Source organism: Pagrus pagrus (assembly GCF_965226575.1).
Source record: "Pagrus pagrus genome assembly, chromosome: 11".
Classification (NCBI taxonomy): domain Eukaryota; kingdom Metazoa; phylum Chordata; class Actinopteri; order Spariformes; family Sparidae; genus Pagrus; species Pagrus pagrus.
The window spans coordinates 2724628-2750590 of NC_140195.1; the positions used below are offsets into that span (position 1 = coordinate 2724628).

The 25963-nt window shown below is 42.5% G+C and overlaps 1 protein-coding gene across 2 annotated transcripts in view; it reads right to left on the minus strand.

The window, feature by feature from the left end:
• The window catches only part of lama5 (laminin, alpha 5), a 90472-nt gene that overhangs the window by 6628 nt on the left and 57881 nt on the right, over window positions 1–25963 (minus strand). The window contains exons 18-68 of one of the 2 annotated variants that reach the window (XM_084367813.1): window positions 25762–25861; window positions 25567–25619; window positions 25232–25337; window positions 25038–25137; window positions 24682–24838; window positions 23761–23893; window positions 22856–22998; window positions 22529–22632; window positions 22165–22318; window positions 21899–22062; window positions 21573–21681; window positions 21382–21479; window positions 21081–21294; window positions 20861–20987; window positions 20628–20767; window positions 20067–20182; window positions 19728–19939; window positions 18825–19026; window positions 16760–16904; window positions 16521–16661; window positions 16172–16333; window positions 14443–14550; window positions 14201–14284; window positions 13276–13506; window positions 12802–12915; window positions 12577–12707; window positions 12396–12476; window positions 12031–12245; window positions 11776–11876; window positions 11403–11586; window positions 11137–11277; window positions 10862–11013; window positions 10625–10735; window positions 9798–9909; window positions 9271–9444; window positions 8981–9177; window positions 8780–8896; window positions 8439–8593; window positions 8072–8201; window positions 7833–7935; window positions 7598–7711; window positions 7252–7434; window positions 6497–6639; window positions 6201–6380; window positions 5902–6041; window positions 5106–5265; window positions 4757–4890; window positions 4380–4542; window positions 3964–4098; window positions 2558–2709; window positions 160–292 (exon numbers count right to left, since the gene is read on the minus strand). In XM_084367813.1, coding sequence (XP_084223939.1) covers window positions 160–292; window positions 2558–2709; window positions 3964–4098; window positions 4380–4542; window positions 4757–4890; window positions 5106–5265; window positions 5902–6041; window positions 6201–6380; window positions 6497–6639; window positions 7252–7434; window positions 7598–7711; window positions 7833–7935; window positions 8072–8201; window positions 8439–8593; window positions 8780–8896; window positions 8981–9177; window positions 9271–9444; window positions 9798–9909; window positions 10625–10735; window positions 10862–11013; window positions 11137–11277; window positions 11403–11586; window positions 11776–11876; window positions 12031–12245; window positions 12396–12476; window positions 12577–12707; window positions 12802–12915; window positions 13276–13506; window positions 14201–14284; window positions 14443–14550; window positions 16172–16333; window positions 16521–16661; window positions 16760–16904; window positions 18825–19026; window positions 19728–19939; window positions 20067–20182; window positions 20628–20767; window positions 20861–20987; window positions 21081–21294; window positions 21382–21479; window positions 21573–21681; window positions 21899–22062; window positions 22165–22318; window positions 22529–22632; window positions 22856–22998; window positions 23761–23893; window positions 24682–24838; window positions 25038–25137; window positions 25232–25337; window positions 25567–25619; window positions 25762–25861 — 7158 coding nt within the window. Of the gene's footprint in view, window positions 1–159; window positions 293–2557; window positions 2710–3963; window positions 4099–4379; window positions 4543–4756; window positions 4891–5105; window positions 5266–5901; window positions 6042–6200; window positions 6381–6496; window positions 6640–7251; window positions 7435–7597; window positions 7712–7832; window positions 7936–8071; window positions 8202–8438; window positions 8594–8779; window positions 8897–8980; window positions 9178–9270; window positions 9445–9797; window positions 9910–10624; window positions 10736–10861; window positions 11014–11136; window positions 11278–11402; window positions 11587–11775; window positions 11877–12030; window positions 12246–12395; window positions 12477–12576; window positions 12708–12801; window positions 12916–13275; window positions 13507–14200; window positions 14285–14442; window positions 14551–16171; window positions 16334–16520; window positions 16662–16759; window positions 16905–18824; window positions 19027–19727; window positions 19940–20066; window positions 20183–20627; window positions 20768–20860; window positions 20988–21080; window positions 21295–21381; window positions 21480–21572; window positions 21682–21898; window positions 22063–22164; window positions 22319–22528; window positions 22633–22855; window positions 22999–23754; window positions 23894–24681; window positions 24839–25037; window positions 25138–25231; window positions 25338–25566; window positions 25620–25761; window positions 25862–25963 lie in introns of both variants that reach the window. The other variant, XM_084367812.1, reaches the window with a different exon arrangement.

Genomic DNA, 25963 nt, shown 5'->3' on the forward strand with positions numbered 1-25963 from the left:
GCACTGAGATGTGTCATTACATTTATTTTGTTTACAAGCACCTTTCTAGTAACTTTCAAGAGACTTTCGACATCAAAAAGTGCTTTTAAAAAGAAATAAGGCAGCCAGCAGCAGCAAAGACAAAGGCTGATGTTTGAGCTTGGTGAATAGTTTTCCTACCAGCAGGTCGTCGCCACAACCGAAACTGACTCCAGAGCTCGTCATCCTCTTCAGGTCGACGTGAGAGCCCTGAGCCTTCAGGTTCCTGAAGCAGCCCTTCAGAGAGCCCTGCTTAGAGAACAGAGACTTCAACCTGCAGAGAGACACAGACAGAATGAAGCAGACAGACACAGAGCTCATGTTTTTCAATGAAAGCTGTACTGAATGTTTTCTTTGGCAGAAAAACTCTTGAACAAGCTGAAAAATACAAAACTTGGAGATATGACTGTTTAGTTGTTTCAGCGAACATGTTGCTTTTTTTTTAACACACAACAGGCAGAGAGAAACATCATCATCCAACTTATTCTCCTTTAAGCGTTGGTTTGGTCTGAAGTTAACTTTGTCTTCTGTTTAATGATGAGCAGCTAACGTACACTGATTATGAGTTTAGATTATGAGTACTTGGGGTACTTATTTGTAGATATATGTGTGTATGTATGTATATGTGTATAATATATGTCTGTAAATAAGATCACGAGATAAATGAGAAGTAAATATTTTGTAATTAATGATTGTTGTTTTCATTTTGTTATTTGTCTTATTTGTTCTTAAAGCTTTTAGGATTAGGATTAAGGCCACTCCGAACAAAAAATTGAGTTATGAGACTTTCTCACAATTCTGTCAAGTCATAATTCTGAGGAAAAAAAGTCAAAATTCTTAGGATAAGTCAAAATTTGATTTCTGTGATTAATGACAAAATCTGAGAAAAAAGTAAATTCTATGAAAAAAGTCAAAATTCTTAGGATAAGTCGAAATTTGATTTCTGTGATTAATGACAAAATCTGAGAAAAAAGTAAATTCTATGAAAAAAGTCACAATTCAAGATTCTGAGATTAATGTCAAAATTCTGAGAAAAAAGTCTATTCTGAAGATATTACTGATAAAAGTCAGAATTCTGAGAAAAAAGTCACAATTTTTAGAAAAAAATCACAATTCTGAGAAAAAAGTCACATTTCTGAGATTAATGTCAAAATTGTGAGAATTTCTTTTGTTATACATGTTTGAAATAATATGTATCAAAATTTTAAAAAAAAGTCAAGAAGTCAAATTATGAGTGTATGACAAAATTCTGAGAAAAAAAGTCATAATTTTAATAAAAAAGTCAGAATTTAATTTCTGAGATTGATGTCAAAATTGTGAGGAAAAAAAGTCAAAATTCTGAGGAAAAGTCAAAATTTGATTTCTGCAATTAATGACAAAATCTGCGAAGAAAAGTCAAAATTCTACAAAAAAAGTCACAATTCTGAGAAAAAGTCAAAATTTTGAGAAAACAAGACTCATAACTCAGTTTTTTTTCTTTTACAATGGCCCTAATCCTCTTCCATAGTTTTCCTTTGTTATACATGTTTGAAATAATATGTATCAAAACGAAAGAAAGAGTCAGAAGTCAAATTATGAGTATGACAAAATCTAAGAAGAAAAGTCAAAATTCTGAGAAAAAAGTAAATTCTAAGAAAAAAGTCAGAATTCAGTTTCTGAGATCATGAAAAAAAGATTATCTGATAAAAGTAAGAATTCTGAGATAAGAGTCAAAATTGTGAGGAATAAGTCAGAATTGGATTTCTGAGATTAATGACAAAATCTGAGAAGAAAAATCAACATTCTAGGAATAAAAGTTATAATTTTGAGAAAAAAATCACATTTCTGAGAAAAAATGTCACAATTCAAATTTCTGAGATTAATGTCAAAATTGTGAGCATTTTCTTTTGTTACACATGTTTGAAATAATATGTATCAAAATTTAAAAAAGAGCCAGAAGTCAAATTCTGAGAGTATGACAAAATTCTGAGGTAAAAAAAAAAAATCTAAATTATCTGAAAAAAATTCAAAATGGTGAGAAAAACATCTTAATTAAAATTCTGAGATCAATGTCACAATTCTGAGAAAAAAGTCAAAATTCTGAGGAAAAAGACTCAGAACTCAATTTACTTTTATTTTTACAATGGCCCTAATCCTCTTCCATAGTTTTCTTTTGTTATACTTGTTTGAAATAAAATCAATATCAATCAAATCAGTATCAATCAATCAATGAAATGGGTTTATCAGAGTGAACCAAAACACTGAAAGTGAAAAAAAAGAGCTAAAAGAGGCTAAAAAGCTAAATCTTCTCTGTCAGCTCATCAACAGGAAATGTTTACCCTGTTTTCCATTTTTGTCTGGCATGCTAACAGCACAGTCAGTAGTTCTGAGTTGATGATGGTGCTAAAGGACAACTAAGAGGATCACTAAAGGTATAACAACTCATCATGTAGAGAACATGAATATCTGCAGCATATTTCATGGCATCTGTCCAATAATTTCAGTACTCAGGGATGAAAAACCGGCGCTACCGTTGTGTTTATGTGTGTGTGCTACTCACTTGGCAGGCATCTTGTTCTCTGGTACTCCTCCCAGGTAGTAGCTACTACTGAATGGGGGGATGCTCTCTGTGAAGGTGTGGGAGTAGAGAACAGCGCGGTTGACCCTCACCACGACACGGAACGAGGGCGAACGCATGATGATGATCTCCAGCTACACAGTCAAAAACAACATGACACACATTAACACAGATTAGAAAACTTCAAGTACTCTGCATGGATGATAGCCAAGAATAAAAATGATGTGGTGTTTTTTTATATTCCAACTAAAAGTCTAAACACGTAGAATGGCTTCAATTATTTAACAAGAAATAATTTGTCTTTCCTTATGTTACAATTCTGAGAAGAAACGTCAAAACTCTGTGAAAGAACTCAAAATTCTGAGAAAAAAGTAAAAATTCTGAGAAAAAGTAAAAATTCTGAGAAAAAAGTCAAAATTCAATGAAAAAGTCAAAACTCAAAGAAAAAGTCAAAATCCTGAGAAAAAAGTAAAAATTCAAAGAAAAAGTAAAAATTCTGAGAAAAAAGTAAAGATTCAAAGAAAAAGTAAAAATTCAAAATTCTGAGAAAAAAGTCAAAGTAAAAAAAGTCAAAGTAAAAAAAGTCAAAATTCTGAGAAAAAAAGTCAAAATTCTGAGAAGAAAGTCAAAATAAAAAAAGTCAAAATTCAAAGAAAAAGTCAGAATTCTGAGAAAAAAAGTCAAAATAAAAAAAGTCAAAATTCTGAGAAAAAAAAGTCAAAATTCTGAGAAAAAAGTCAAAATAAAAAAAGGCAAAATTCTGAGAAAAAGTCAAAATTCTGAGAAAAAAGTCAAAATAAAAAAAGTCAAAATTCTGAGGAAAAAGTCAAAATTCAAAGAAAAAGTCAGAATTCTGAGAAAAAAGTCAAAATAAAAAAAGTCAAAATTCTGAGAAAAAAGTCAAAATAAAAAAATCAAAATTCAAAGAAAAAGTCAAAATTCTGAGAAAAAAGTCAAAACTCAAAGAAAAAGTAAAGATTCAAAGAAAAAGTAAAAATCCAAAGAAAAAGTCAAAATTCAAAGAAAAAGTAAAGAGTCAAAGAAAAAGTCGAAATTCAAAGAAAAAGTAGAGTCAAAGAAAAAGTAAAGATTCAAAGAAAAAGTCAAAATAAAAAAAGTCAAAATTCTGAGAAAAAGTCAAAATTCTGAGAAAAAAGTCAAAATAAAAAAAGTCAAAATTCTGAGAAAAAAGTCAAAATAAAAAAAAAGTCAAAATTCAAATATAAAGTCAAAATTCTGAGAAAAAAGTCAAAATTCTGAGAAAAAAGTCAGAATTGGATTTCTGAGATTAATGACAAAATCCGAGAAAACAGGCAAAATTCTAATAATAAAGTCATGACAATGTATCATACATACCAGGGAGAAAGTGAAAGACATGGCAGACTTACAGCTTTGGGCTCAGCGTCGCTGATCCTCAGGGATTCATCGAGAGGGTCTTTAGGCTCCACTGACTCCAGCTTGTCGCTGAAATCGTAGAAAACCTTCAGTCTGCCCTTAAGCACCGCCAGACACATGAACTGATCCTGGAGGACAGAGACGTGAAGAGAAAACACTTTGAGATTTTTGGGTCAATATAACAATATTTAAAACCTGACCAATACTGTATTTTGAAGCCAACACTGATAAAATGTAATAATATTTTGAGGAGGATCTCATCTCATGAGAAATGTGTGAAAACAAACTTGTTACTTATTGGCTGATATTTGAAAATAAATGAATGATTGATGCTTGTGTTAATTTGATCCATCAATGAGCCAAGATCAAGTAATTACTTGAAAAATGACTGAATGAATAAAACATTTACCCCGTAATGCAGCAGGAGCAGGACTCCGTTGTGTGACAGCACTTTGACTTCCTGTTCGAAGCGCTGCATGCGAGTGGATTCACCAGTAAAGGTGACCTCAGCGAAGCCGCTGCCGTCGAAATATGCTCCGTCATTCTCCCACTGGGTCAGCACGGACTTCGACCTGTTTTTACATTTTGAAGACAAAATGGAAAATATGAGTGAGTTCAGTCAAAAAAAGAGGAAAAACATTTTATCAATTCAGCCAGAGGACAAGAAACTACATGGAGAAAGAAAACACTATTTCCCAACTACGTGTTGAGAAAGAAAGAGAAAGAGCCAGTGAATATCTACAAAGATTTCCAAATAAATGACAACTTGACACTGTGTGCACTCACCTGCCACAAGGCTTCTCCACTGTGGTGTTGAGTTTGAAGATATTTTCAAAGTTATACAGACTGAGCACTTCCTCGTTGAGCGTATCCAACTCGATACAGCCCTTAAAGTTAGGTAGAGCGAGCAGTGCAGGTGGCTACAAAACAAGGAAAATAAAGATAAAGAACTTAGGATCAGGAGAGTATGTATATTATTTAAATTTGCATTGGAAACACTTCTCAGAGTCTCCTTTTGTTTTGTGTTTTGCTCACTTTGTGTACTGGATGTGCATGAATACTCCAATTTTTACAAGTTCCCTCTCTCACCATGAATGAGCCCATCCCCACAACACACAGCCTTCTGTGCACTTACTTTGAAAGTACTCGGGTACCCTCCCACATAGAAGACAGTGTCGTCAGTCAAGAGGTTGAGCAGCCCCATATCTCCTTCAGCCGTCCCATCGGCTTTGAAGACTGTTTGGCCCCCTTCAGTGGTTTCTGAAGACATGGACATTTGGCCATACTGAAGAGTCCTGCATTCAGACACACGGAAAGGAAGATGCTAATACAGAAATTTCATTTCATGAAATTGCTTTCCCCCTGAAAATTTTGGAGAAAAAAATTCAAAAAACTTCACCTCGACCCCGCATAGCTTGACTTTTTTTCAGGATAATGTTTTTTTCTTTATCCATGTGTGGAAACCTAATTTCCCCTCAGGGATTAATAAAGTTATCTATCTATCTAAACCAAGTAGTGAAAAAATTCAACCAAGTGGAATTTATTATTTTTACTTTTTTTTTTTTAAAGCAATTTAAAAATGTTTTCAATAGAAATGTTTTTTTCCTGATTTTTTTTCTCCTTTCTCCACGAGAAATCACTGGAAAGAGTGAAATAAATCTTTATTTCATTTTATGTTTTTCTGCAGATGTTTTTTTCCATGTGTGAAACTGAGCAAAAAAACATTTTCAGGAAAAACATTTCTGCTGCAATTTTTAACCACATTTACCAAGTGAATTTTTTTTCTTTTCTTTTTTTCGGGGGAATTTTTTTCCCATGTGTGGAAACTGAGTGACATAAAAAAATTCCAAGATGTGGGTCATGTCATCATGTCATCACGTGTACATATTTATGTATGTATACATATTTTATTGTGTGTGGGGGTTTCTTACCTCTCCAGCACTACCCGGTTGAAGTTTCCATTAGACTTGACGTCTTGATTTAACACCATGTTGGCAGTTCCTTCTCCGACGTTAAAGTACCAGCGCAGCCTCTTCCCCTCCAACGTCATGCCCAGGAACTCCTTACTGGACTACAAACACCAGACAGACAGAAATGAACTACAAACACCCACGCTGGGTCTCCCCTCAAAAATACTACACTGCCACAAAAACATCTGATTAAAAAACATTCGACATATAAAGGAAAAACAGCACAAAAAGAGCTCCTCTGTTGCCGTGGTGACACTTACATCCTTGTTGCCGAGGTAGAAGACAAACTGTTTGATGCCGCTGTCCTGCCGCCTTGCTCGGGCCGCCTCCGGCAGAGTGATGTAGAACTTGAGGGAGGTGTAGGCAGCCAGGTCGTCCAGGTTACGAGGAGTACGGACCTGAACGCCCGACTCCCCGTTAAACTTCACGGGAACGCCAACCTGGACGGAGGAGAGAGGAGGAGAAAAGGCACTGAAGCATTAGAGGCTGCTGGAAAACAGATGTTATTAATTATGTGTGTGTGTGTGTGTGTGTTTGTGTGTGTGTGTGTGTGTACCTTGCTGGCAGCGTTGCGCGCCTGCTGTATGAGCTGACGGATGCGGTTGATGTTCTCAGAGATGTTTGGCATCTGTGCGGAGTGATTCTGCAGTTTATCGAGCTTCTTCATCAGCATAGGAATCGTCTCACCCAGCGAGTGCACTGAAGACACAGTTACATTAAATGACTCATCAATTTGCATTTTAACGATTTCACTTAATAGTTAATTGTTTTAAATGTTTTTTTAAAAATGTCATGACATTGTTAGACAGGACAGAGTGAAGAGTGACAGGAAACAGGAGCTGTTTCACTTCGTTAAAATGTATTTATTCCATTTTTATTATTTCATTAAGGATGTAAATAATTGTTTTCATCATCAATAAATCTGCTCATTGTTTTCTTGATTTATCGATTAACTCTTTGGTCAGAGAATGTGTGTATAATGCTTACTGTCAAAGGCCCCATTTCATTTAATTTTTTGCTTTATTTGACTTTATTAATTACTTTAATACTTCATTATTATTTCAACTGTGTAATTTTGTTTTGAAAAGAGCTGTATAAAGTTAAAGTTCTAATATAAATGTAAATTTAGATGCAAACCAGAGAAACAAAACTGAGAAAATCATAAACATATTATTGGCAACGTGGCCGTCGGCATCATAATGTTATTGTGTCTTCTCGTGAAAAAAAGGACCACACAAAGAAATGAAACAACACCTGTGGAAGGAAATCAGTAAATGGAGTAAGTATGTTTCTTCTTCTTCAGGCTCCTACCAGTCTTGTTGGCCTCCATCAGGGCGTTGTTGATGTCATCGTTGGTGGCGTTGGCGTCTCCGTAGGTCTGCTGCCATTGGTCCAGCTGCTCTTTGATGGGACGCAGGGCATCGTTGACTTGCGTGGCCGTGGTGTTCGCCGCATCCGCCGCACGCTTTGCATCGTTTATCTCCTGACTCACATCTGTTCATCGCAGAGAAAGAAGGACGGAAGATGAATCCACGTCTGATTTCTTCATTACTTCATCGTCACATAACACGTTGTGTCTTAAAGTTTGAAGCTGTTTTGGAAAGAAAAACTAGACTTTTACAGTAATTTTGATGACGTGTGTGTTTGGCGTGCGTACTCAGAGTGATGTTGAGGTTGTTCTGAACCGTCTCCAGGTCCTTCATCACATCGGCCTGTTTAGTTTTAGCCTCATCCAGTCGCGTCTTAGCGTCTTCAAGCTGCGGCTTCAGGTCTGAAAAATAACAAAAAAAACAACATTTCAACTGAAAGATCCAAACTGAAGGTTTGAGACTCTACTTTTACCTGATTTCATGAATCGCTTAGATAAAGATGGTGTAAAGACGTGTGTTTACCGTTGTTGAGCTCATCATCTAACTTCTCAACTTCATCCTTCAGCTCCAAACTGTGGTTCTTCAGAGAATCTGCGATCTGACTGAGGTCCTGGTCCTTTATGTTCTGCACACAAACACACAAATAAGTTTGATACGAACACATCAACAATTCAAAGCCGGCTGTGTAGGTAGTTTTAATTTGTGCACACGTGCCTTCATACAGGTGAAACAATGAATGTGTTTCGGTGTGTGTCCTGTACCTCCAAGGTTTTGTTAGCAGCCTTGTCGGCCATCTTGGCAGCCTCCTCTGCCTCCTTGATGCTGTTGATGATCTTGTTGTAAGCTTGTGTTACGTCCACAAATCCATCCTTCCTGGTTTCTTCAACCAAGCTGCAGACAAACGAAGAAAACAATTATTTATTTTCGCCATATCAGAAGAACCCTTCGCAAATCTATTTCATGAGACAGGAGAGGGGCAAGTTGATCAAAGGTTGCTGATCAAGTACATTTATTTTTTAACTTGTCATATAGAAGGAATTTCCTTACAGAACATCTTTACTAACTTATGACATGATTTACCTGTTGTGTTTTGTCACCACAGAGCCAAGTAGCTTAAAAGTGCTTTACCTGGACAGGTTCATGGCCAAAGCGTTCAGCAGCTCAGCGTGTCTCTCTGCTTCCTCCACCAGAGGGATTTTGGAGCTGACCCAACCGAAGTCCTGCACTTTCTTTCCCAGCGGCGTCCTGGCGCCGTCCAGCTGGGCCGCCAACCGCTCGTACTCCTGAGAAAGACGTTGAAGCGTAAGAGAGACAAACAGTACGGCTGCAGCATCTCTACTATGAATACCTTTTACTTATTCAAATAAGACAGGAAAAAGGGGTGAACTGTCCCTTTAAAAAAACATCAAAAATACCTTTAAAGTCGTGTTACAGGAAATACTGCCGTGTGTGTGTTTGTTCGCTCTCACCTCTTTGGAGTCGTGCAGCATGGTCAGCACGTCGTTGACCTGAGCGACGTCGTCTTCAGCCATCTGCAGCTGGTCGTTCACCTCCTTCTGCTTCTCCTGCAGGTCTTTGATCTTCCTCTGTGACAGAGACACAGTCAGTGTTTTTTGATCATCGTCCTCTTACTCCTCTCTTTACCGCTCTTGTCGACCCCCCCCTCTCACCTTGTTGTCCTCCAGGGTTTTCTCGTTGACGTTGTTGATCTCCGCGGCTCTGGCGGTGTTGTTCACGGCTTCGTTCAGGGCGTCTCGGAGGTCCATCATCTCAGAGTGGAAGCGGGTCAGGTGGTCTCTGATAGTTTTGGCCAAGTCGTTGTTTTCTCCCTGACGACCCGCCAGCTCCTTATTTACACGATCCAACACTGGCAGAGGACACAGAGAGTGTGAAGAGCTGATCACATCTGCAATCTGTTAGTTACAATTTGATTGATGGTGTTTGTCTGAGTGAAACTCACATTTCTCGGCCTCCGTCTTCTCCTTGTTGGCCACTTTCTTCTGTCCCACGCAGCTTCTGTACCTCATCTCCCTCAGCATGGCCTGCACCTCCCTTATCTTCCTCTCCCGCTCGTCATCGTCCTGCACTGCATCCGTGTCATTCAGGGAAGACCGGTTCGCCATGAGCATGATATCTGTGGAGAAAGTAAAGCATCACGAAGAAATGATCAATCGCCTGGTTTGTCTTCATCAGCAGAGAAAGAAAAACAGTCCTCATCTTCCTCTGAAATAACAATGTACTTCAAAATGTTAGTAATAAAAGTCACTTTTATATTTTCAAGCTGCTTTACATCATTTTTATGAGACACGTAGAAACAAAACCTACTTTAAACGTATTTTAAATGTTAGTTTTTATATTGTTTAATATGTTTTTAGCTCATAGTTTTTACACCAAAATACATTTTTGAGATTTATGGAAAAAGAAGAATCATTCAGGGTGAATGAACAATGAACTGCATGTTTTCTTCTGAAGGACTCGTCGACATACCGTTTATGTCCATGGTGATGTTGTTGATGAGGGACAGCAGGTCTTCCGCCCTCTGGTGTGTGTTGTCGGTACTGTCCCGCAGGTCACCGACCCGGTCGGTCATCCCCATCGCCTGAAAAACACCAAGACAACACAACACGCTCACTTCTACATGAAAACAGACCAATTATAATATTTTTTTATTTTGTGGCGTGAAGAAGACGGAAAACTGGAGACTGTTCCTCAATATTTAAAAAAAAAAAATAGCTGTTGCTTTCCACATGAAAGTCACAACTACAGGAGAGGCAGAAAAAATGTTTCAGGTTTTCTCACTTTCTCTGTTCTGTAATAAGAAAGCGGTGAAAATTAATATCCCAGTTATTATCAAAGCATTTTCTAATCATCACTCTGTCACAATATTTACAGAAAATGGTCCAAAAGGAGACTAAAAATGTTTTATTCAATATTATTGTTTTCTGAAATCCTTAAAGAAACCAAATTAAAACTAACTCAAATATTTATGATCACAAAGATAGACGGACACTTAGAGATCCACTTTTTTCAGATTTTTTTTTTTTTTACTATTGTTGTTGCTGTGTTGTTGGTTATATGAACAAGGTTAATACCACACAGCTCTTCAGCTCTTCTTCTAATTAACAAAAGCAAAAAATAGACATAAATGCATTAAACTCAAAATGTGTTCTGAGGTGATTCATTTGAAACGTAGGTCAAATCAAATAACTCCTTCAATCAATTATATGTATTTTATCCAGATTGCTTCAGACAGTGTGTGAACAGTGTGTGTGTGTGTGTGTGTGTGTGTGTGTGTGTGTCGTCAGTGACCTCACCTTGTCCTGCAGCTCACTGATGTCATCGTTGATGTTAATGATCTCAGCGTCCAGCATGTCGGCCCGACTCCGGCTCTCGTCCAACGTGCTGTTGTAGTTCTCTATGGCACGCTGAGAATCATGGGAAAATGAGTTTATTTTCAGAACTTCCTGCAATATCACACCAACAGTACGTGTGTGTGTGTGTGTGTGTGTGTGTGTGTGTGTGTGCGTGTGCGTGTGTGTGTGTGCACTCACAGCGATGTCCTCCACAGTCTTGTTGAGGTTGTTCAGCTGAGCCCAGGCCATGGAGCTGGCGTTGAGACTCTTCAGCTGACCGGTGACCGAGCGGAAGTTGTCGTCCATTTTCTCGAGATCCTCCAACAGGACGATGACGCAGCTGTCACACACTGCAGGGACACACACGTACACACACGTACACACCATTTATTTCACATTTTCAGGACTTTTAATTGTTCTGTTCTCGTTTGAAATCACATGTCCGAGTGTGCGAGCGTGCGTGTTTCACTTACGTTCGCAGTGCATGCCGTGGTGGCCGTCGACAGGCACGTTGTATTTCTGTGAGCAGGTGTCACACTGTTTTCCCGTCATGCCGTCAGGACAGCGACACTCTCCTGTGCGAGGGTCACAGGGACCTCCTCTGCAGTCGCACTCTGATGGGGGTGGGAGAGAGGACATAAGTTAAAATACGTGAATTTAAACTAGTTTGTGCCCTAGCTGGGATAAAATAAAAGTAGCCACTGCACAGCTGTGAAGTTCAGTCTCAGTATTCACTCACTACTGCATCCGTTGGGTCCGTAGTCCCAGTGTCCAGGAGCACACTGTCGGCAGCTCGGTCCGTTGACTCCGGGCTGACAGGCGCACTGACCGCTCTGACGGTCGCACGGCTGGACGAGAGCCGCAGAGGCTTCGCAGTCGCACTGACGGCAGCCGCTACACGACTCGAAGCCGAACATGCCGTCCTGAGGAACAACGTGACAGGTTCAGGTCGAGGCGGGAGGTGAAAAGAGGACAGAGGGTGACATTTTGGATTAGTTTGTCTGTTTGCTCACAATGAGACACAGCTCGTTATATCGGATTTTACTGTTTTTTAAATTTTTAATAATAATTTTTAATGAAAAATGTAAAATTCAAGAAAGAAGTCCTCTCACCCCACAGTGTTCACAGCGCGGCCCGCTGACTCCAGGTTTACAGCGACACTGTCCAGTGTGAGGGTCACATGACTCGGTGCCACATGGAGAACAGTCGCATTCTGCAACGAAGAGAAAACAATAAACCCATTTTTAATTTGCAGAAACATCTTTTAACATCATTTAATCCATCACGCAGTTATCCGTCGTTAACTGAAGCTTCAATAAATCTAATGAAAAAACCCAAAGTTGACCCGAGGTCGCAGCTGAACTCACTGGTGCAGTTCTTGCCGGTGATGGCGTCGCCGTAGTAACCAGGCGCGCAGGTGTCGCAGTGAGGCCCGGCCGTGTTGTGCATGCAGCTCAGACACTCTCCGGTCAGCGGGTGACAGTCGGTGAACAGCATGTTGGGGTCGGTGTTGCCGTTGCAGTGGCACAGCTGGCACGTGCTGCCGAGCACCATGGGGTTGCCGTAGTGACCAGGGGCGCACCTGCGTTCGAGACAGAGCGGGAAATGGTTTTTAAATTAGGTTTCCTGATGTGATCTTACTCAAACATGTTCAGGAGAGATAACTGACTAGTTTAAATCTCTAAACTATGTTACGTAAGTCCGTCCCTCAGTCAGAAATGTGGTTGCTTACCTTTCACAGTGCGGTCCAGCGTAACCCGGCATGCACAGACACTGCATCCTGTCGCCTTTCTTCTCACAACCTTCTGCAAAACTACACAGAGAGAAACAAAACAAGACGTTATTAATATAATATCTGTTTTGTGGAGAAACCAGGGGAGCGGACAGACAAAAAGACTGTAAAATGTACTGACTTGTTGGACGGGACCCTCAGCGGGCAGGGACAGCTGGAGCACAACACCGCCTGTCCGTCGAGAGTGTTGTTGCCGAGGAAACCGCCCTGGCACCTCTCACAGTGGTCGCCGTCCGTGTTGTGCCGGCAGCCCTGATGGTCCGAGAGGGAAACAATGACAGACACTGAGCTTAGAAAACAATGTGAGAGGAGGAGCGATATCAAGACGGGAAGAAAAGTTTCTCACCACACAGATTCCAGACCCGTCCAGGCACTGGTCCGAGTGTCCGTTACAGTTACACGGGACACATTTCCCCAGAAACAGGCCGATGGTGTCTCTGTAGTAACCTGGAGCACATTTCTACAGAGACACAGGAAACATCAGAGCATGTAAGAGAAGACTGATGATTAATCTGTTGATTACTTTCTGGAATTATAACATTTTATCATTTATTTTACTTTTTTAAAAATTGTTTATTGTTTTTAAATGTATGTTTTTGTCCATGTGAAGCACTTTGAATTGTAAATTGTGTTTTTAATGTGCTATACAAATAAAGCTGCCTTGTGTTGCCCTAATGGTTTGGTCTTTTCATCAATAAAATGACAGAAAATAATTTAAAAAAGGTCCGCCATAGTTTTCCAGGCTGCAAGTCTGTCGTCAAATAACTTATAATATCTAATAATAAAAGTCGACAACTGAATCATCCGGTGGGTCCCTCACCTGACACGAGTCGCCCAGGTAGTTGGCGGGACACATGCAGATCTCCACGTTGTTGGCATGGCGACCGGCGGGCAGGTTCTCGGCGCCCTCCAGCACGGCGCCGCGGAGCGACACGGAGTGAGCCGACTGGGAGTGAAGGGCTCGGATCTGCAGAGACTCCAGACCGACCAGAACCATCATCAGCTCCTCGCGGGACACCGAGTTACCTGTCTGAGCGTGACGGAAGCTTCCCTGAGAGGAAGGAGGAGGAAGAGGTCGTGAAACGTCAAAGTACGTCCGCAAAAAAGGATCCCTACAGAGACAGATCTGTTTCTTACAGAGAAAAATTACTTTTGTTCAACCAGAAAAAGCTGCTTTGTCGCTCAAATCCACCAGACTCCATTTACAGAAACAGTCATTTTAACATCTTAACGCATACTTCATGGTTCATCATTCCAGTTCAACTCTTTTCCGATGTCCGCTCTCCGTCTCGCTCCTCTCCTGATATTTTCACATCTAACTCGGTGAATTAAGGTTTTTATTTCCACCGAACCAGAGTTGGTGATTGTTGGAACAGGATTTCTGAGTGGTATTTTGTTTCTGTCGAGTTTAAATGAAGCGTCTGGTTCATGCTGATATAATTACTGTTTCTTTAAAGGGAGTTTGGTGGATTTGGCGAGAGCGACATAGTGGCTGTCTCTGGTTGAACTAATATGAGCAGCTCTAGATGCCGGGGAGGATTTATTTAACCCTGAGGTCAGAAAACTGCAAAATCTTTCCTGTCTCCTGTTTCCACCTCACATTTTGAACCGCGTTCCCCTCGGGTGATCAATACAGAAAAATCAAGACAACAATATCCTGGAAAAAATCTGACATATTGCTGCCGGTCTGTGTGGGCTGTGCTGCAGCTTCAACACCTTGTGATGGTGTGTGGAGAAGAATTTACCTCCACCATGTGAACTATTCCCAGGTGAGGCTCCTCAGGTGAGGAGTACTCTCTCTCTATGAACACCAGGGTCATCTGGTTACCCTGCAGGACGACCAAAACAGTAGATGAGAGAGGATTTTGGCAGGCAAAGGATTCATTTTTAATCTTTGTGTCTGAATGCATGTGTGTATGTCTGTATATGTATGTATCGGGATATTTGTTTTGATATTATATTTGATATTTGTTTATTTGTTTTGCACCTTGAGAATGATGTCAGGCCTGGAGGCTTCTGCAGGCAGAGACAACGAGTCGCCTCTCATGGTCTGAGTGTGGAGACGATACCTCAGTAAACCTCCGTAGGACGAGACCTGGGGGGAAACGGGGATGGTTGGTGGTTTTAGGAGATTTTAAGATGGAAAAACAAACAGTAAAACTACAAAAAGGAATAGAAAAGCAATGAGGCAGAAAGTACAGACTGAAATAAAGCGTATAACGAGGACGGAGACACAGACGCAGAGGTTTAATCTCATGCTTAATCCAGACAACAATGGATTACATTCAGACTGTACGGAAACACGATCTGAGGCCCGTGTGCTTTCATTCCTATGGTAACCATGCAGGTTTTGGCACAGCTGACGTTTGAAGCCGCTTCATGAGGCGTAACAGGACTCGAAGACGAAACACTGATCCGTATCCAAACACCTCGTCTGAGCCTCCGGATCAGGACGAGGGATACGACCGTCTGTGTGTCCGTCTGAGTAATTTAGGAGTGTTTGTGTTGTGCAACGTGTTTGTGTCGTCTTTAACGGTGAGTCACGGAGCGAAGGCAAGTTTAAAGCATCTTTCGAGAACAACTTTGTTTAATGTGTGCGATTATGGTTTTAAAGGGAGTTACGTGCTGAACCAGGCTCGCTGATTCACCCTGCTGTCAGTCTTAATGCTAAGCTAACCCTCACCTGATCATAGCTTAATATATTTAGCGGATGGATACGAGAGTGGTACTGATCTTCCTCTTCATTAATTCTCAGCAAGAAAGAAAATAATTCCCTGAACTATTCCTTGAAACAAAACAGAAAAGGGTTTGTAGAAACACATTTCTAAAAGTAAGGAATGAAAAATGTATTGTTTAGATATCAGAACTGAAACTTTATCCACAGTTTGGGTTGAACGGCTGTGTTGAGGTTCATCTGGCTTTTTGTTTGTGACCTTTCGCCCCTCTAGAAGTTCTTGTTTTTGGAAAAGTCCAACCCTCAGCAGGAAAACATCAAATGCAAACTCTGAACTGAATGAGTTCACAGTCTCTGACATCAGCTTTGAGACAAACAAACCCTGACTCGTGAGCTCTCTCTCTGTGTGTACTGTATTTATCTTGACTATCCATCTTTAAAACTTGACATCTGTAAGAATCATCTTCAGTCAACCTTCAATGAATAAATACAGACATGTCATGTCTGACTTGTTATAACTATCGCTGAAGCTGTTGATATTCAGTGGAAATATCTCGCCTGGTAACTGGAGCTGGAGCACGACGGCTATTTAAAAACTGCCAATCAGTTTTCTCTGAAGCACAAAAAAATCCTTCAATGATGCACGAAAAACTCAAATGCAAGACAGAGGAGAAGTTTTACTTCTCAGGTTCAGGTTGCACAGACAAAAAGCAGCGTGAAGTGAGAAACCTTCGTTACAAAAGCTTAATTTAGGCAAGTAAGAGTGAATGTTTTGTTATATCTGAAAAGCTGAGATATATTTTCATTCGTCTTCTCCTACTTGTGTCTCACTGTTCTGTTCATGTGCAACAAAAATGCTATTTTCATATTTTTACTGGTGTTTTTTCCCACAAAATAAACTTGTTTCAATAACTTATGTGTTCATGAATCCAGCAATATTCCTTCTCTTGTCAACGTCGTCAATGTTTTCCCCTCGACTGATGAGTAAAATATTTTCAGTTGAAGCCCAGAATCTCCTCACAGGTCGTCCTTCCTCTCTCACCTTGTCTCCCAGGTAAGTCTTCGGGGCGTGCCAGTGGAGGTCCTGGTAGACGTCGGGCACGTCGCTGAGATCGGCTTCTACGAGATCCTGACCGGGATACACGACGACCGGTACCTCCTGTCTGTCGGCTCCGAGCAACACCCAGCCCTCCATGTTCATGATCTACAGGAGAGGAGATCAATGCTTTTATAGACAAAATAATCTGCACAGTAACAAGAGTCAGTGGATCTTTGTGGTTGATGTACGAGGCTGAATCAGACTTTAAACTCGCTATAGGACATAATTCATCTCTGAGTGGAGCCTCGTTCTCTGTTGGCTGCGACTAATGTTTAAAAAAATGCTGACGTACCTCAGTGCGTCTTTTGTCGGAGCTGCGACATCGGTCCGTGGCTCCGAAGCAGAAGCAGCTGGTGCAGCCCTTCGGGTTGGTCGGGTCCAAGTGGAACGTACCAACTCTGCACTGATCGCATCGAGAACCCTGGACGTTCTCCTGCAGGGTGGAGGGACACACAGCGGGTCAGAACACACTGTGAGAGCAGCAGGTGTGTGTGTGTGTGTGTGTGTGTGTGTGTGTGTGTGCTGCCTCACCTTGCAGAGACACTGTCCTGTGAAGGAGTCGCACACTTCCTCCTCGGTTCCGGCCTCGTTGCAGTCGCATGGCCTGCAGTTGGGGAAACCGTAGAAACCAGGAGCGCAGCGGTCGCACTGACGGCCGACGACGTTGTTCTTGCATCTGGAAAAACATAAGAAGACGTTTGAGAATCAAACTGTCAAAATAAAGCAGGAAACTTTGACCTTTGACCTCTCAGTGCTTAATCGTATTTCAATCTCACAGCAGATGAAATGTTTATTGCTCTAAATCATCCATCACTGACGACTGATTAATGATTCATATTGGTAAATTGACGCAAAGGCAGATGACTGCAGGGTACATGCAAGTGTGTGTGTGTGTGTGTGTGTGTGTGTGTGTGTGTGTGTGTGTGTGCATGCCAGGTGCTGTGATCTTCAGCGCCTGTAGGCAGAAAAACTTGTCCTGTTTTACATCCTCGTCGTGTCCCGACAAAGCTGACACATTCCTCAGTGTATCTGTGTGTTTGTGTATGTGTGTGTATGTGTGTGTGTGTGTGTATCATCGTAAAATGATTTAAGATATCTAAATGCCTTGATGTTTGCAGCGAGGCAAAAAAAAAAAATGGATGACAGACTTAAGAGAAAGAGGGGAGGCGTGACCGAGGATGGAAACATGCAAATTTGTTGGCAGAGGGTTCAGACGACGTTTACAGAGAGAAAGAGACAAATAAAAAGAAAAGAGAGCAACAGGCAGAGAATCAGAATCAGAATCAGGGAGATCGAGGTCAGGAAGTCACTTATTCACATGTTGTATCTCATTTTTTAAAATCTGTACAAAAACTGAAATGTAAAGATAAATACTTTGGTTCATAAGGTCACATGCTGGAACTATTTCCAACCAGGCGAAGTGACTTTCTTGCAAAAAGACTTCTGATGAAGAAATGCCTCCAGAAAACATCAGAAAAGGTTAAGAAATGATTTCTTTTAATCGCTAGTTGTTCGTCCCTCGAATCCATTTGGGAAAAGCTCCTGCAGGCTCATCAGCGACACTGTGTCGGACCTGCCCAGTTTGATCACATTATTATCAGCCCTGTCAATTATTTGGAAGAAAAAGAAACACCAGTGATTAGTCTCCTCTCTGATGTGTGTTCTTTCATTTTCAGGAGGCATAGGATGTAGATATGTTGGGTTTTTTGGGCATCTTCCATCGACTGTTTATAGCTAAAAGTTACTTATTTGCCCTGTCAATCATTGTAACAATTAAAAGAAGAGAGACAGAATGAAGATTAAAGATTTTGTAGCATTTAGTCATCCACCAAAAATGCTGGAATAATGACGTCATGTCTCGTCCTTGCTGGCTCAGTTTCAGTTTTCAGGCTAGTTTTTTCCCAGTTTGATTATTGAAGGCACGACCAGTAACCGCCCTGTTGGTGGAGAGTCTGTGAGTTCAGGCTGACGTCTGAATGAAGAAGAGACCTGTAACAATAACTGATCCTTTTCTGAACCGGAGGGATCGTGTGAACAAAAATGAGGCCGACTGGCAGCTCCCAGAAGAGGTTTAGTGGAAAAAACTGCGTCAGATGAGTCCAATTATCACGATTTGAATACTGAAGGTGGAATAACAGATGAGGACAGACCGCTGCTGTGTTGCTGGCAGTCTGCAGAAGAACCACGTTCACAAACCTGCAGCTTCCACACAACGCAGACAAGAGTTGGCAAGTACAGCCGGGTAAACACAATCAACCCAGTGAGCGAGGCAGCCAAGATTGTGTCAGGAGACAAAACAGGCGAGAAATAACTGCCTTTTTAGGTATTTCCAGAACGGGGGCCTGACATCTGAGAGGTGAACTTGCTGAAACAGAAACCTTGTTTTCCATCACAGTGTGGTAGCAGTGTGGTGAGGCACGGGTGATTTATGGTTTCTGAAGAAAACAAGTAACTACCAGTAAACAAGTAGTAAACTGAAGGTAAATGAGAAGACTGAAGTGTTTGTTTGGGGGGTGGCGGGTCTCCTTCTGAACCAGAATCCACGTTACTGAGGCCAATAATCACTCATCATCTCATCCGTCTTGTCTTGTCGTACCTGCACTGTCCGCTGAGCGTGTCACAGCTCACGTCGGAGGTCACGATGCCCGGACGAGAGCAGTTGCAGACCTCACAGCCGACCACCGGGTGGCATCCGAACGTCTGGGGCTCACACTGGGTGCACTCGGGTCGCAGAGTCCTCGGAGGGCAGATACAGTCGCCGGTCACCGGCTCACATAGCCTCGTACCACAGTTACAGGCTGGAGGGAAGAGGCGAGGGGATACGGTGAGTTACAGAAGGACAAAACCCATCGAAAGAGAAGTGTAGTTCAAAATAATAAATCCACAACGATGTTCTTACTCCTGGAAATGTAAGTACAATGATCCTAAAGCGCTGATCACGGTTTAGCCCAAAGCCAAAAGTTTTTTCTTACCAAGCTGTCAATCTATAGGAGTAGGAAACCCCCCAATTATTTATACATTTTTCTCACCTACATTTTTAAATGCAAAAATAACACTTATTACGTGTTTTTCTGAGGAATTTTCCCATTTTGTGACCTCAAAATACCTCTGCTTGAGAGTCACAGGGGCAAAGACTCATTATACTGCTTTAATTTCTTATTTACACAAACTTCTTGCAGATAAAATAGTCAAAAAAAGTTCTCAGGTGGAAAAACAGCAAGTTTAGGGCTTTAAAAACAGATATAAACTATAAATCACTGGCTACATGATGCATCAATCATCCAGAAGTGGGCGTGTACGTGGCTCATGAAGGAGGAGAAAGAAGAGAGAGTGGGTCACTCGTCTACGTGATCACTCATTGGCTGTTGTAGGCTCTAGGACGGGCGTACATTTCTTTTGTATTGAGTTACTGCAGTCACAACACATGAGAGGACGACTACATCGAAAAACAGCTCATCATCAGGCGGCCACATTAATAAATCACATCTCAGTCACTCACGTCTGCAGTTGGGGAAGCCCCAGTAGCCCGTGGCGCACATGGAGCAGTCCCGGCCAATCACGTTCGGCCTGCAGCTGCACTGACCGCCGAACTGCTCGCAGGTGTCGCTCTCGGCTCCGACCTCGTGGCAGGCGCACGGCATCGCCCCGTTGTTGAAGAAGGCGGACAGAGACACGGCCGAGCCGAGGCAGAACGGAGAGGCGGTGGTGGGACTGGAGAGAGGAAGAGGAGGAGAGGAAGAGTAAATGAAAACAGTCTTTAAGAAAATAGAAGTGGCAACAACAGCGAGACAAAACATTCTTGCACATTCAGCTGTTGAACTCCTGTTGAGACACTGACTTGATGTAGAAGCTGTTTTGGCCACAGTTGCTGATGAAGTCGTATGATTTATCCAGAGGTTCCTCGTTCAGGTAGCTGGAGCTGTAGCTCGCCTCGGGCACGACCAGAACGTAATCCTGTAGAGACACGACAGAGCCGAGGAGGATGGATGGATGGAGGGAGAGGAAGAGGAAGAGAGAGGAAGAGAGAGGAAGAGGGTACTTTAATTGTTGCATTAAGATTGTGGAGAAAAGTCAGATGAGGATAAAAGTTTCCAACTACTGCAGCTTCAAATAAAATAATATAATACATTAAAACATTTGTTTATTTATGTTTTATGTTAATAATATGAGTCTGCAAAGTAACTTAGTCGACTTTTAAATCACGGCTTCAAATACTTTTGTGCTGTGAAGGTTTTTCCTACATAACTGAGGCAGCAGCATCAGACAAACTGAAAAAGTACACAAGATGTGGTGCTTTTATTGTGAAAATAATGAGAAGAGACTCCATAGACAAAGTGCAAATATCAGTAGAAGATAGAGGAGCATGATTTGATGATGATGAAGCGCAGTGAAAACTAACCAGCCACAGCGTTTTGCCTGCAGGAATCTGCACCGTGAGGAAGACCTCGTGGTCGGTCACATCCAGAATGATCTGATTCTCAGAGACCAGGACGTTACGGCAGCCGTAAGCGTGGGGACAGAAGGAGGCGTTGGCGTGACCTGAAGCAGAGGAACGCAAATGAAAACTGGGTTATACATCGACATTTATACAGTGTTACATGTTTTACTCTGTAAAGTTTGTTCAGCTCTTACCCTGCCAGATTCGTCCACCGTTGATGTAAACCTGCAGTGGGTAGGTGGGGTGGTGAGGCTGGTGGTAGTGCAGGATGAAGACGTAACGGCCGAGGGCGTGGACACGGGTCGAGTACACCGCTGCATTCTGGGTAAGCAAACAAACACAGTTAGTTAAATCACAACTCTCAGTCCAACATTATGACTGCAGCCCTGTTTCATCCTCCATCAGCGTCCGTACCTGCAGTGAATCCAGCCGGACGTGGTCGCTGTTATCGGCTCCATGAGGAGGTCTGTCTCCTCCGGTCCAGGCCGGAGCGTCACTCTGGTGGGAGGGCAGAGGAGGAGCTGCCGCTGGGGAGGCCAGGATGGGCTCCTGCATGGAGGAGCTCTGACCGTCCTTCAGCACCAGCGAGTCTGACGGGGTCTGGAAGCGCGAGGGGACGCAGGAGGAGCTGCAGAGACAAGATCGATTTGGGAAAAATGTGAATATTTCATGAGGGAGTTTTGAAGGTATGTTCGTTTGTTTTAAGTTACTTTACCTGTCAGGTGAGAACTGTCCGTGAGCGCTGATGCAGTGGACTTTAGGCTCCACATGCTCCATGGTGAACTGGTCTTTAGGCACCAGGTACACTTTGTGCTGAAGACGATGAAGAGACACACAAGACAGAATCATGTTTAGTCATTTCCTTCATCTTCATCTTCATGTTTTTATGCTCGAAACTGTTCTCACCAGGAAGAAGCTGGCTTGTTCGGCGATGAGCTGGATCTCTGCCTCGGCGGGGAGAGAGAGGACGGCCACTCTGTTCTGTTCATCGACGGCCACGACTCGACACAGGAAGCTACGCGAACACACAAACACGGACACACACGGTGATTAAGAGCTGTTGACAGACTCAATAAAGTAGAGACAGTGACGCTGAGCTGTGAACCAGCTGAGTCCACACACTGCAGGAAAAACACACCGCAGCCAGATTAAACACAGCATCCGGCAGGTTTCATCCTCCTGTCACCTGTTCATCTTTACATCTGTACGATCAGGACGGCTCGTCTTCGTACCTGTATTTGCAGTGCAGCAGGGTGACGCGGTGCTGGTGGGTCCTCGCTCCCGGCATGTTCACGGCGACGGACAGAGTTTGGGGTAATTCATCCTCGCTGGAATATTCTACGACCAGAACGTAATCGCCCGCAGACGGCAGACGCCCTCGCAGCTCGACGCTGATCTGCAGCAGGAAAAAATAAAGGGGAGAAACGGTTATCGATTTCTGTTTCTACCTCTTAAACATATAAAAAAACACCCTGCACCAACGTTTCCCCTCTCTTACATCGTAGCCACTGCAGACGGCCATGTCGGGGTGACGTGGGGTGACCCTCTCGGTCGGGCAGGGGTGAGGCAGGTGGTTGTCGTTGACGCAACGGGCATCGTTGCCGGAGATGGAGGGGAAAGAGTCCAGAGACAGATACCTGTACTGCAGACAGCTGCAGACACACAGAGGGAAACATATATATAACATATTTCCTAAAACTTTTCCTTTAATGATGAAGTTTAAAACCTGTTTTTACAAGAACAACTACCACGTTCGTCGAAAGTGGAGCTAAAATAAAGACTTCCCAGCTATTATTCAATGGTTTTTCTCCCTCCAGTAATTGATTACTTGATTTAAGTAAATGATATTTGTGCTTATGTACTTCTGGCTGGCGTCAGGTGCAGCGCTGTAGGTGCAGGGCTCAGTCACTTTGATCTGCAGGATGGGAGCTTCGTAGTAGGCGCTGGGCAGCAGGACGAGGTAATCCTGAAGGCAAAACAGAGCAGGAACACAGTGTCGTCGGGTTTATGATCAATAAATACAGGCTGTGAAAACCTGAACTCATTTTGTCATCTTGTGCTGACGTGTTTATGGGAGTTTCAGTGGCTAAAATGCGACTAATCTGGTCATTATCTCTGCAAAACACGCAATAAATTTCTCCCTTGGGTCTCAGTGCTGGCTTTATTGTGTGTGTGTGTGTGTGTCTCACCAGCAGGATCCCCTCAGCCTCGATCACCACAGTCCAGGTTCCTGGGTTCAGGACGAACGGCTCCACAAAGTTGTTCTGGGGAACGTTGACAAAAGTCGGCTCCACGCTGGGAGCAAAGACGATCTGTTTGGACTGTTCTGAACCTAGAAAACACGCACACACACAGACCAGAAATATATGGTGATAACTTAACAACAACACTGAAACAATTACAAATCATTAAACATCTATAAAAATACAAACATGCAGTTGTAGTGTTAACAAAAAAACTATAACACACACTCAGACACTCACACAAACATCTTTTCTCCTTCTGTTTTTGTTCCAACACACAATCAGAAACACTCGCTCTGATACTCTCTCGTGATTGGTGGAAACCTACCTCTGCGGTTGACCTGATAGGCTGTTATTTTACCGTTGGAGGTGGCGCCCTCAGAGTTTACATATCTGAGGATGAAGCGAGTCAGATAGACGTCTGCCTCGTTCACATAAACCTGAAGCTTCACTGCCGTCTACAGCAGAGGTCCGAAGAGGAGAGAAGAAGAAGAAGAAGTGTGGAGGGAGGGTAGAAGAAGAAAATCCTTAAGTCTTAAATCCCTGAACTCTGTACTGATCTGTGGCCCTGAAGGTGAGAGAAGACGGAGCAGAGGCCGCCACCAACAGCCGTCCAAAACCACCAACACACACACACACACACACACGCCTCCATCATCAGATCAGACACCTGACAGGACGGAGGTGTGAGAAACAGGAGGACTCTGGAGCCTCTGAAGTGAAGTGAGGGATGTGAGGGGAATGAGAAAAAGACGTTTCTTCTTCCATCACTTTCTTTTCCAACACTGGAACGAGTGATGGAGGAAGAAGAAGAGAGAAGGAGAAGAGCTCCATCCAGCACTCACAGTTACCACAGTAGTAGTTCCAGCCGTCCTCGATGACCGACACCCGGCCCACAACGTCCGAACCCACCCTGTTGGCGTAGCGTAGCACCACGTGGAAGAGGTCTGGAGAGCTGACCGACACCGACACCAACACTTTGGACTGCCAAAGAACCAGCGAGCAGGGCGGCAGGGGAAAGAAAGTGGTATACGGAAACATAGAAGAGAAACAAAGAAGAGAAAGATAAGAGAGAGCACATGAAGGAGGGAGGAAGGAGAACAAGGAGAACGAGGAGAGGGAAGAAACCAAAAGCAAGACTTTAAAAGCTGAACCTTCACCGGCAAGATGCACTTTTCCACCGAAATACAACCCAACAGATTTCTCTTTGGATTCACACTTTTCAGCACAAACATCCATAAAAACTCAGAAGAAGTTAAACTTCTTTCCATCTTTCCACAAGATCCACCTGATCCGCCTCCACGGCTTCTTTATTTCATTACCAAAAAAGGCAAAAATCAATTATGTGAAAAGCTTAAAATTGAGACGAAGAATACAAGTTTAACATTAAAATCTGAACTTCCATGTTCTTTGGAGGTTTATGTGCTGAGAAGTTTCTCCATCAGAGAGAAATATCAATTTAAATGTCCACGTGAGAGGCAGCTGTGGGACAAACTGTCTATTTCATGCAGGAGGAGAACAAACGACGGGCCACAGTCACAAAATACACGAAGCATAAAACACAAAACTCATGAAAAGCAAATAAAAAGACAGTTTCTACATTTTACTGTGATTAAATTACAGTAGAGAATAAATCTGTGAGTTTACAAGAAAAATGAATATATTATCTGGAGCATTCAAGACTTGAGACGTCTACATTATATATATTTAATTATATTATCATTTTTATATAAAACCAGATCTTTACTGGACTGATGGTGAAATGTTCCTACCTGGATGGGCGACATCTGAGCGTAACCTCTCCAGCTGAAGTCCTTGAACTCCAGAGGGTTGTAGCCGAATCTCACCGGTCGGCCGTCCAGCGTGGTTCCCTCCTCGATCTCAAACTTCAGGTGATGGAGGTCCGGGAAGTAGTGATCCGGGCGAGGCCTGCAGACACGGCGAGATCCATTTAGAAAGGCAACAGAGCAGATGCACAAACATATGTTCTGGTTTGGATTTTAAGAAATTAAGGACTTTAAAACAGCGTCCCCACTGTTTTCTGCAGTTTAACTAAATATCATCTCAGTTATTTGAAATAAAATAAATAAATCCCTTTCCGATCACTGTAGCAGCTGTTAAAACTCACAGATTACACTTCGGTCCCTCCACGTTAGGTCTGCAGCGACAACGTCCGTTCCTCTCTCCACAAGACTGACCGGCCGAGCCTCCGACGTCGCACTGGCAACCTGAGCACACAACACACAACATGTCAACAACGGATCAACAAATACAAGATGGCAGCACCACAGCGCCACCACAGTCGTCCGGATGAAGACTCACCCTGGCAGCCGAAGTAGTTCTGCTCCTGCAGGTTGTAGTAGCCGTCTTTACACGTCGAGCAGGTTCCACTGCAGGCGTTGGGTTTACAGAAACACTGACCGGTTTCCTGCCAGAAACAAGGAAGAGATCATTATTAATAGTGAGATAATATGAAGCACAGGGACTCGTCTTTAAAAGGGCTTTTATTTGAGACAGAGGCCACTGTTTCTTCTTTCTTCGTTACTGGCTCAACATGAAGTTCAAGTACTGACTACATACGAGGACGTTCACCTTTACAGGAGGTACTGCAGGATTAAAGGTCAGGGGAAAAAAACTTTTTAGTTTAATTTTCTCACCTGTGCACACTCTGCAACACCGCTGACAGTACCTGCGATGTTACACTCACAGTCTGCAGGAGAAAGAAAAAAGATTTAAGTTCATTCATGATCTTAATTTACTGGATTTAAACTAATTAATGACATGTTGGACATGTTGGTGTGTGTGTGTGTGTGTGTGTGTGTGTGTGTGTGTGTGTTTGAGGCATATCTCACTGGAGCATCCTTCAGGAGTGTCGGGGGAGAGGTTCCAGTACAGAGGTTTACAGCTGTCACAGGCCGGGCCCTCCACATGGGGCCGGCACTCACACTGACCCTGAGAGGAGGAGAAGGAACGAACAACAGATTTAAACACCACCTGTCTTTGTGTTTACGTGCAGCTTACACAGATAAAACACGATGAAACAGCAACATCAAA